Here is a 10,997-nt window from a genome sequence, read left to right as displayed (position 1 = left end):
AACACAAAATGAATCAGCTTCAGAGTGACAAAGAGAGGGTTTGTTACTCTGGTCTGAAGAGTTCCACGAGAGCAGCATGTTAATGAAGTTACATCGCTGACAGTTTTCATTCACTCATTTTTAAAATGCAAAAAAAAAACACATCTCACTCTGCATTTCCAGTTTCAGTCAGTCGCAGAAAGTGATACATTTAGTTGCTGTATTTTTCTTTAAAATGTTAAAATTGATCCAGAACAGACGAACTCCAGTCACGTCTGATGTAAATGTCGAATATTTGAAGAAATTATTTTTTTAGGTGTCAGGTGGAGCAAATCACCTTTTTCTTTAACTGTAAGACTACAACTCAAAGTATTTATTGATGAATTTAAGCAGATAATTATACCATTACTATGACAGCCGTGTGAATACTGCATCCAGTCATCCTCTACTTTCAAACGGTTTCATCAACATTGCATCAATTTACAGTCACTTCTTCCTGTTTACGGTCCAGTCGTAGATGCACAAAAAGGCATTTCTGGATTTTTCATGATACTGAAGAAATGTTAAAAATGTGGGGAATGTTGTGGTCAGTTTCTGGAGTAATGTGAGGATTGTCTGACTGTTTTATGACTTCTTAGTGGTTTCACCAAATCTAAAGCTGTATTCACACATGCACGGCTGAAAATATCTAGTTTCAGGAGGACTGCTCCGGATATTCTCCTCACTGCTGAAGACTGTCCCTGTCAGACAGAAGGGGGGGCAGGGGGTCTCCTGAGGTAGGTCCTCTGTGATGTGAAAAAAAATTACGCAACGGAGTCCACTATATGATGCTATAATGAGAATATTTGCCTTTATATCAATGCTGTGTAGTTCAACAGAATCACATCAACAAGAGAGTGGAGAACAGAAAAGTTAATGCATCAGTTTAATGACGTGCACAGAGATGGTAGCGGTCTGTGCGTACGCTATGCACTGTGCAGCAGTGACAGGATATAAACATCACTCCCTCTCCTATTGGCTCGAGGTGAATTCTCCGTAGAATATCCTGCGGCGGGGGAAAAACGACGAGTCTGGCAGGAGAAACTCCGGGTGAAGTGTGAGCGGCTGTTTGCGTTTACACATAAAGCTCCTGCAAATATCAGGAGTGTTTTTAAGGAGTTTCCTGCAAGTGTGAAAGCCCTAAAAAAAAGTTTGTTAGCTGTTTCTGTTTTAGATTGTTAATGAGAAACGACCTCTGAACAACTGCTGATTGTGTCTGCTTTACATCTTTAGCTCCTCAGCTGTGGGTAAGTGGGGAAACTTTTCAAGGTGTGTGTGTGAGAGATGAATATAAAACAGAGACTTTTTATAGTTGGTCACTTTATTCTGATGCTGTGATGGTTCGAACTACCGTCTGTACACATGCTAATGACTTTTTACAGCATCGTCCAGAGCTGCACTGTGGTGAAACGAAAGCCCACCTCAGTACCAAGTAACACCTCAGACCTTTTTTCTGATCTTCAAAGTACAGTTTCTGCCTTTATTCATATGATACATTTTTAAACTCACAAACATGAAAAGTCACATTTAAGATTATGAAGGTGTGAATCTAAAGTCTGGAATGACACCAGCAGGTCAGAATCAGCCGTTTTTTTGATTTGTGGATGGATTTTTTATACTTCATTTTTCACCTGCTTCTCTTCTAGGTCGATGTGTGTGTCTGCACCTGAATATGGCGAGTATTTTATTATAAACTCTATATATACTTCTGTCTCTGAAGTGACTCAGCTGAAATGTTATTATGCATCTTAAAAACTGGTGGAGATAGTCCAGATACAAAGTGCAGCTCAGTTGGGGTCCTGTGTCTCTGAGGCACCTCAGGGTGGGCCAATGAAAGGAAGGAAATGTGGTGGGGGGGGGAAAGGTGGGACAGGGTGCCTTGACCAGTCTGCTGCACCTGAGCTCCTCCATCGCCAAGGCAACCAAACAAATCTCACTTTGTCAAAGTTACATGATCATTTCTAGGGGGCTTTGGCCACGCCCACCAACGCCGGCCTGAGGGTGCGACCGTGAAGTTTGTAGCCCACTTTGGTCACCACGGCGACGCTGCCTGGCTCCTTGCCCTCGACGGGCGCGTGGAAGAGCGCCTCGTGCTCGTAGGGGTCGAACTTCTGGCCGTCGGGGTTGAGTTTGACCAGGCCGTGTTTGGTGAACACCTTCTGGATCTGGACTTCGGTCATCACCAGGCCGTCGTACAGGTTCTTCAGGTGAGGGTTCTGGCCCGTCACCTCCTCTTTGGGGACGCTCTCCATGGCTTTCTCCAGGATGTCCGCCACCTCCAGCAGGTCTTTACAGAAGCCTTGTATCCCTGGTGATGTAAACAAAGGAATTTGAATATTACATCAGAGATTTCTAACAATCTTTCTCTAGTGTTGCTTTGAACAAGTTCTTCATAGGTAGGATGACTGTGTGCAACAGGACCAAAAAGGAAGACAGACACGTCTCCTCTCGAGGTACGTTGTGTTTACTCTTAGTTTTACCGACACAACAAGCCCAAATCCAGATCAGGAAAAGGATTTTAAATTAAGCAACTGAATCATTTTGAGGAAACGGTTCGGTCAAAGGCTAAAGTTTCCCGTTGGTGCCATCTAGTGGCAGAAACGTGCAACTGCTGAATATTTGACCCAGAGCCAAGCGTCCTTTCCTGCAGGATATATCCTCTGTGAAGTCCATGTTGGGCGTCTTAAAAAAGTGTAAATGTGAAAGAGTGGATGAGCTCAAAGTGAGAGAGGTTTTTACCGTATAATTTAGCGTCTTCCATCATCTTCTGACTCCTCGTCCTGAGGTTCTCTGTGTCTGCTAAGGCCCGCTTGTACTTTTCCTGAGAGAGAGACAAACTAGATTAAAAACACAACATCAAGGCCACAAACTGAGATTAGTAACAATTTATTTGTAACATCTGTTGGGGGTTGACAGCAAAATAGTTTAGTAGACGTTGAAAAAAATACACATTGATGTTGCTTCTAAAGCAGCTGTTAGGCAGCCTTTGTTAAGATGATATTGATTAAGATATGCACTTTAAATTCATCTAGCCATCGCCTTTTGTTTGTCATTATTATAAACGGTTACAAACCAGTAGTTATCATTTTGAAAAATGTTTCATGGCCATAATGTGGCAGTGAGCTTGTCTGCAGTCCTCTCTGACTTACCGTCATATCCTTGAGCTGCTCCCCCAGCTGGGTCTTCTCCTCCATCAGGACTTTCTCCGCTGAGTTCAGCTCCGGCTTCTCGGCCTCCTCCTCTGGTCCCTGACCGTTCTTCTGCTGCGTGGCCGTGCATAACAACCTCGGAGATGCTCTGGATTGGATGGAGAATATAATCACTCAGTTATGTTGCTGAAACTTTCGGAGCCTGATCCTGATATTACACTCAGCAGAGGCATTTTTCTCTTTCAACAATAAGTCACCTACATCAGGTAGCTAAATGTATTAGCATCTCTTTAAAAAAACATTTTCAAGCTTAGAATTAAAGTCAAACAAATATTAAACTGTCTTTTTCTCCAGTGAATACTGTCCATTTTCCTCATCTTGTTTTTCAGTAACTAGAGTAATTTTTAAGACTGTGCGTAAGACCAAACCAAACACCTCTTATTACTGTAATCTGGACGCTTATCGACTTATCGAGAAATAACTGCAGTCATACCATTCAAACATAATGAAGTTCAAATTCTGTCCAAAATAATTCTGCTGGACAACGACTGAATCTTTCAAATAAACGTTTTATTGTACCGCTCGGCTTCAACACTGCAGTTTAAGTAACAGAGGTATTAAATATCATGCACAATAAAACAACATTTATATTTCTTTTTACAGACACGGCTAAATGAATTGACGTGTTGTGTGGAATCGGCTCCCAGGCATTCAGTAGTCGTTTGTTTTGATGGAAGCTGATGTTTATTTGTTTGATAAGTTGTTCAGTAGTATTGAAGAGTATCAAAAAGCTGACAACCTCGGCTGAAGCGTCAGAGGCATCAGAAAGCTTTAATACCACTGAAGCCAATTGAACAACTGCCATTGGCGCTTACATGTTACGCAACTGACTTACATGTCTTTATTTGTCTAAATCAAAAAGAATCAAGTCAAGTGGTCGATGTAATGACTTATTTCAATGCATGCCTCATTATGTCATCATCCCTCTCTCGCCAGTAGAGTAAAGCAGATACAAGACTCCACACTTCATTCATTAAATGTGATATGGAGCTTAAAGCAGAAGAGTTGTGTAGTGTTGTAGTAGAATTGTTAAATTGGCAGATTTATGAATGGGGTTTGGTGTGGCGTCTCTTCTGTCAGGTTACAACAGAGGACAATAAACACACACACACACACACACACACACACACACACACACACACACACACACACACACACACACACACACACACACACACACACACACACACACACACACACACACACACACACACACACACACACACACACACCTTACTTTTACACCTGGTTAACATCTAAACACACCTCAATATTCAGGTAATGCTTGTATTTTTCACATAAAGGTCAAGCTAACGGTGCTAGCTTGCTGCTAACGTTACTGTGACGGTTTTAGTGGTGACTGTGAAACTCTTAAGTCCTCTCCGTTAACTACGTCGATGTTACAGTTTCTTAATTTCTTACCTGATCAGCGCAGGTGAAGCAACGACAGAGTAGCTCTGTCTCACCGCTCGTACACACCAGCTCGCCATTTCTCTCTGTAACCGTGCAGCAGGTAAAAAACCCTCCTTGTAACACACGCCGGACGGAGCGCTCAAGCGTGATGTCGTCACTGCGAGCTCTGAGCCAATCAGACGCGAGTAAGAAGAACGCCCCTCCCGTTGGACCAATCGTATTTAAAGGAAGAGTGTGACGGCATGTTATAGTTTGGTTGAGGGGAAGTTTAAAGGTGAAATTCTCGCATGTGACCAAGGACAGTTTTTGGTTACCCAACTCAATCATTTTAAAGGTGTACGTTTACTGCGTTCATGTCAAACTGGTGGTTTAATGTGACATAATACTCCTCTAAAGCAGAACTGTTTTAGTATTAAATCCCTCTCTTGTAACTGAGCTTGAAAGCAATTCGGACAACACATTTGAAATAATGATAAAACATGTCACACAAAACCTTTTAGAGTCATGTCTGATGTCAAGTCCAGCAGACAAAGAGCAACATGGCAGCATTTGGAGTCCTGCCTGTGGCCTGTACCGACTGAACATCGCTTCACTTTTATCTTAATGCTGCACATTCTTCATTAAGTATATCCTCCTGAGACCCAGAAATGTATGTTTGTCCTCTGTGGACATGAGTCTCCAAAGCATATTTCTGAACATGTGGGGGTCATGTTGACATCTGTTGGGGGTTGACAGCAAAATAGTTTAGTAGACGTTGAAAAAAATACACATTGATGTTGCTTCTAAAGCAAATAAGTGAAATGTTTTAGATAGAAGAATGAACTTTGAAGTTTGAACTTGTTTTTCAAAGTCATCTTAAGGATAAACACACATTTTAGTGTACTTTTTTTGATGTCCTTCATGGTGGACATCAGTACTTGATCTGCTTTTTTATGAAAATCAACGGCTTTGTGCACTGTACTGCTGTGGTGGGCTTGCTTGCCACCAAGCAAGCCCACCACAGCTAAGAGCCCCGAAAAATGTCAGTGCTGGATGTTGCAGATGTCCTAGCATGTGAAATGCTGACATACTGACACATTCTCAATATAAATTCAGCATCTGTTGTAGCTGTAAATATGCCCTGTTTTAGTCCAATTTAATTTAGTTTGTCAGGGACCATGGAGGCCTAAAAATTTACATTCATCTCAGTTAATGAGAGGAGATGCATCACACCAGATTTAGCCGATCAGCTAGATGCCATCTGCAGGTATAAACACAAACTGTACAAAATACACAATTAATTATTACAAAATAGAATTAAGAGCTAATAAAACCAGATTACATCATAACCACATTCCCACCTATGGTCCTATATTTACTTAAATATAACAACAACATGGTGTCCATGCAAATGTTCTTATTTAAATGTTTAGCAGTGTTTCCCCACACATAGACTATACCGGGGCGGACCGCCCAAGTATATTTCCGACCTTTTTATATGTCATTATTCATTTATTCAAAGTGCTGGTGTGCGCTCCGTGCAACCAGAGCCTCGATATTATAAGGTTCTGCGTGCAACACAGCAAAACCAAGAGAGCAGTATCACATCAGCTTCAGAGAAAGAGAGAGTGAGAGAGGGAGCAACAAGGTCCACTTTCCGTACACCTCTCTTCCTAAATGCAAAAACACTGAAGCTTCGTTTTGAAAGTGTTAATGTACATCTGCTTGCTGCTGATGCTGTGCTGAAGTCCTATAAATAACGTAATATCGAGTGGAACTTTTCAAAACGAGAGGCGTACTCCTGGTGTTTGTGTCTGTGCAGATAATTGAAGCAGATTAAAGTTGTTTGTTGCAAAAACTAAATAAATTTAGAGTGGAAAACACATTTGATAGAAATACAGAACAAATATTAAAATTGACCCTAAGATAAGAGTATGACAAAAAAAAAATGACACAACTGCTTGAGAGTCTAACGCGGTTAGCGTTCTTGTTGGATCTTAAGTAGGCGAGGTCAAAGTTTATAAAACACTGAGCTTCACAAAATGTTAGGTTTGTTATGAAGTCAACAACTTTCTGTTTTTGTCTTGGAACAGATTTTGTTTTTCAATTGAATGGCATAGTATTAAAATGTAATGAGCGAGACTGTGAGCGAGACTGTGATATATATATATATATATATATATATATATATATATATATATATATATATATTTATATATATATTTATTTATCTGTCAAGAAAAACAACATTGCGAAAAAAATAAAGTCTTGTCAGAAACACATTTGTTCTAAACTGAGCAACGGTACATTTTGTTTCAGTTTTCTCCTCATTCTCTCTTCCTCCGAGGAGCTTACTGTCACAATGTTTTCCACATTCATACCATCTGTATATTGGTGTCAGTGTTTCTGCAACAGTTCACAGTGGTTAAAAGCTTGCCAATGGGTTGTTTTCTAATGAAAACATACAGAATTAAGTCAGCCAGAGGACTCAGTTTAAGAAACATGACAGCTAGGTGAAACAGAGTTTTGGTATATCTGTTGTGCAATTCCAGGAACTCAATCATGCTGGGCAGGAACAGCAGCGTGTAAATGAGCAGCACCAGGACCAAAGTTCCAACAATTCGTTGTTTTTCTTCAGAGGGGACGGAGACGGAAGCAGAGAGGGCTCTGAGGGTCCCAACCAGGAAGAATATGAACAGTGGGAAGGGAATGATGAGAGCAATGGCGAAGATTCTATTTGTCACAACAAAAGGAACCCAGGGAAACACAGTGAGGAAAAAGACAGGAGGTATGAGCCAGACCACGACACTGACCACCACAGAGATCTTGATGGTGCGTTTGAAGCGGTACCACAGTGGGTGGGCGATGACCAGATATCTGCAATAAAAGATGGACCCGTTGTCTTTGAGGAGGTGCAGAATAATTGAGAAATATGAAAGTCAGAAACAGACGTAGCTACAGGACATATAGTTACCTTTCCAGGGAGACACACACCATGAAGTAAACACTGGTCACTAGGCCACTATAGTAAATGTAAAATTCGATACTGCTTTCATCCCTATATCCTTTTTTTTCCCAAATGATCATGCAGCAGAGCTGAATGAGGTCGGAAATAAGAAGGTTGATGACGTAGATTGGTGCCACATGATCCTTTCGTACCTGCAGAAAAAACATATGACGAGATGATGATGAGAAGACAATCAGTAGTAAATATGTTCTGAACTCATCCTTTTCCCAAACATAACACTTTTTTTCTTCCCAACTACTGCAGTAAAAGCCACGTATGCGTTTTTCATCCATCTCTCATTGTGCTATCAAAGACGTAACACAAATGACACGCTGGTGTATCTGCAGACATGCATCTGGGATGGGATCTTCATGTGCTAGAAAAACGATTGTGATGCAGGTTGGCCAGCTCATTTAAGCATGTAAGCACACAAATCAGCTTTATTCTTGCAGTAGCATTAAATACAAAGACCAGCTGGAGTTTATAATAATCACATTAGTTTTGGTGGTTGTCAGTCATAAAACCCAATTGGATCATTTGACCTGTTGACGAGGTCAAAATCATGCTAGTTTTATAAAATTACCAACCCTGCCTGTAAGAGGAACTGCAAAAGCTAATCTCCATTTCTTTAGTTAAAGCAACACTGTGTAACACTAATTATCTATTAAATCATTTCTAAATTAAATGTCTTTACACCACAACCTCCAAGTCAACTGAAACCTTGCCCCAAAGCCTGATCCAAACAGAGGGGTGGCAGATCTCTATGGGATTTGCTGAAGATACTGCTGATTGGTGGGGGAAGCAAGTGGGAGCAATTAGCAGAGCTTTCAGACTGCGTTCCAGTCATAAAGTCATGTAACGCACATACCAGAAAGGAAAGAGCATAGATGACCATGAGCGTCAGAGGAAGGCCGATACAGATGATGATGCATGTTACCACATGCATTATGAATTTGACTTTTTGGTCATACTTGACATATAAGTCATATGAGTCAAAGTCATAGTAGTAATCCGGGAAGGTGATGTTCATGTTGTAATCTGCCATTCTTCTGATTGAAACCTGGAGTTCAAGAGACAAAAAATATTTGTGCAGACATTTCAATCCATCTCTGACATGCATGATGAGTTTCTCTGCATGTGCTAACCTCCACAGGCGAATCCAATCACACTCATTAAGGCCCTTTACCTGCTGATGTAACGATCAGCATGTGAAGAAGCTGCTGCACAAGTGGGCATGTGATTTCAAACATCTTAGATCAGTGGTGTCCAAACTTTTTTTCTTGCGGGCCAAAATTGTCGTGTTAGAATCACTCGCGGGCCACAGGTTTTGTTTATAAAATATAGTTGAAAAAATAGTAAGGCTTTGTAGATCAGAATCAAAAGGCTCGCTAAAGAAATCCTTTAATAAAAGGAAATCAAATATTTTGATTTCTTCGTTCTACTTTATTTGTTTTTTTCTCAGAATCAAACCTGTAACGTGGTTCATTTAGCTCGGGTCATTAAATGGTTAAACAACAGTCTGCTTGTTTGCAAAAACTTTGCATACGTTTTTTTTCATAGTTTACAAAAAAATGTGGAAAATAGTAAAAGCTCTAGATTTAAAAAAAACAACATACATGTTACTGAACATTTGTTATTGTTACAGTGTGTGCAGAATATTGTTCAGCCCTTAGAAAAAGAAAAATAAGATAATGTGCCAATCTTAATCAAGGCCTCGGGCCAAAATCTTCTGATTCTTCATTTGAGATTGAGATTCAACTTTATTGTCATTACACATATACAAGTGTAGAGTAACGAAATGAGGTAGTATAGAGTAACGAAATGAGGTAGTGTAGAGTAACGAAATGAGGTAGTGTAGAGTAACGAAATGAGGTAGTGTAGAGTAACGAAATGAGGTAGTGTAGAGTAACGAAATGAGGTAGTGTAGAGTAACGAAATGAGGTAGTGTAGAGTAACGAAATGAGGTAGTATAGAGTAACGAAATGAGGTAGTGTAGAGTAACGAAATGAGGTAGTATAGAGTAACGAAATGAGGTAGTGTAGAGTAACGAAATGAGGTAGTGTAGAGTAACGAAATGAGGTAGTGTAGAGTAACGAAATGAGGTAGTATAGAGTAACGAAATGAGGTTGAAGTCATGAAGTCATGGGTTGCAAAAAATCCCCTCAAGGACCGCAAATGGCCCTCGGGCCGCACTTTGGACACCCCTGTCTTAGGCTATATACTTTTAAAGTCTGTCTTACAAATTATGACACAGATGATCATTTCATAATGTTCATGATTTCACAATGTCTGACTAGATTGTATGCTTGACTTTATTTCTTAATTTATTTTTATTTTTTTCTCTATTTTTTTATTTCTCAATTCCAGGAAATGAACTGCTGCTCAAATTACAACATTTCTAGAAATACTGTACGTCTCAGCGGGTTTCGTCAGTTTGGAGCACAGAACAAGGAAACATTGTGAGTATATTAAGAGAAAATAATAATAATAATTTGAATTTGTTAAAAAGCTCAGAGTTGATTTGCTTCAAGATATTTATTTATATTTATTTCAAAAACATTTTTTGTCTTTTTTTTTTTTACGTAATAACATGCTTGTCATTTCAAGAAATAATCAATCAATCTTTATTCGTAAGCACCAATTCATAACAAGTGTTATCTGGCACTTTACAAGAAGCAGGTAAAAGACCTTACTCTTTGTTATGTTACAAAGACCCAGCTTAATCCACCATGAGCACTTTAGCAACGTTTAGCAAAAGTTACAGTGGCAAGAAAAAACAACAGGGAGAAATGTTGGGCAAACCCAGGCTCAAGAGCTAAAAGTACATCATCACATCTCACCTGAATGAAGTCCCAGCACCAATGTCTGATGTTGCGCTGCAGCAGAACTGTCTAAAGTGATTGCAGTGATATTAGTAAACCATTTGACACATCGTTACTGATACTGAACACACCACTTCTAAGGAAGTGAGAAAATAAAGTCATACATGATGACGTGTCTAGTGGGGGAGGAAGAACCTGCAACACAAGAAGGAACTCATTTGCACAGGTTTAGCGCCCTGCAAAAGCAGCGCAACCCTTTTTGTCAACCAGGCCCATAGTGTGTAAAAAGGTGCTGAAGTCCATTTTTGTCAGACATAGAAAACAAATGTGGAGCAATTTTCTGACATAATGCAGACAAGCTGACAGCTAAGAGTGATACATTGAAAGAAAAAAAGAATCCGTCACGCCCAGATCATACAGAACACTTTCCATCCTCCTCAATGGATGGAAGGGGGCAGCATCCCACATTTTAATTGTGCACTTATACCCTTCTCACACATACGGAAATCTCCTGAAAAACTCAGTAGATGTATGTGTGAATGAAAACAG

General features: G+C 40.1%; 2 protein-coding genes across 2 annotated transcripts; both read right to left on the bottom strand.

Moving 5' to 3' along the window:
* Positions 1-1,318: 1,318 nt before the first annotated feature.
* grpel1 (GrpE-like 1, mitochondrial) lies at positions 1,319-4,803 on the bottom strand. The gene is made up of 4 exons (XM_020652885.3): positions 4,650-4,803; positions 3,168-3,315; positions 2,758-2,839; positions 1,319-2,326 (listed from the first exon to the last, which is right to left on the bottom strand). Exons 1-4 carry the CDS (start codon positions 4,715-4,717, stop codon positions 1,980-1,982), a joined length of 645 nt encoding a protein of 214 aa, XP_020508541.1. The 5' UTR covers positions 4,718-4,803; the 3' UTR covers positions 1,319-1,979.
* A 2,031-nt stretch (positions 4,804-6,834) lies between these two features.
* On the bottom strand, positions 6,835-10,575 carry LOC109998137 (G-protein coupled receptor 4-like). Its single transcript, XM_020652878.3, has 4 exons — positions 10,467-10,575; positions 8,495-8,686; positions 7,594-7,778; positions 6,835-7,496 (listed from the first exon to the last, which is right to left on the bottom strand). Exons 2-4 carry the CDS (start codon positions 8,669-8,671, stop codon positions 6,995-6,997), a joined length of 864 nt encoding a protein of 287 aa, XP_020508534.2. The 5' UTR covers positions 8,672-8,686; positions 10,467-10,575; the 3' UTR covers positions 6,835-6,994.
* Positions 10,576-10,997: the final 422 nt, after the last annotated feature.

Source organism: Labrus bergylta, chromosome 22, assembly GCF_963930695.1.
Source record: "Labrus bergylta chromosome 22, fLabBer1.1, whole genome shotgun sequence".
NCBI classification, from domain to species: domain Eukaryota; kingdom Metazoa; phylum Chordata; class Actinopteri; order Labriformes; family Labridae; genus Labrus; species Labrus bergylta.
Note: the sequence above shows the minus strand (reverse complement) of the source record. Positions and strands in the feature narration are given on the sequence as shown.

Excerpts from the sequence above, each read along its gene's own strand:
- grpel1 (XM_020652885.3), bottom strand. The coding sequence starts at position 4,717 with ATGGCGAGCTGGTGTGTACGAGCGGTGAGACAGAGCTACTCTGTCGTT. Across the intron at positions 2,840-3,167 it reads AGCAGCTCAAGGATATGACG|GAAAAGTACAAGCGGGCCTT; the intron begins GTAAGTCAGAGA and ends TCTCTCTCTCAG. Across the intron at positions 2,327-2,757 it reads GGAAGACGCTAAATTATACG|GGATACAAGGCTTCTGTAAA; the intron begins GTAAAAACCTCT and ends TTACATCACCAG.
- LOC109998137 (XM_020652878.3), bottom strand. The coding sequence starts at position 8,671 with ATGGCAGATTACAACATGAACATCACCTTCCCGGATTACTACTATGAC. Across the intron at positions 7,779-8,494 it reads TCTATGCTCTTTCCTTTCTG|GTACGAAAGGATCATGTGGC; the intron begins GTATGTGCGTTA and ends TTTTTTCTGCAG. Across the intron at positions 7,497-7,593 it reads GTGTGTGTCTCCCTGGAAAG|ATATCTGGTCATCGCCCACC; the intron begins GTAACTATATGT and ends CTTTTATTGCAG.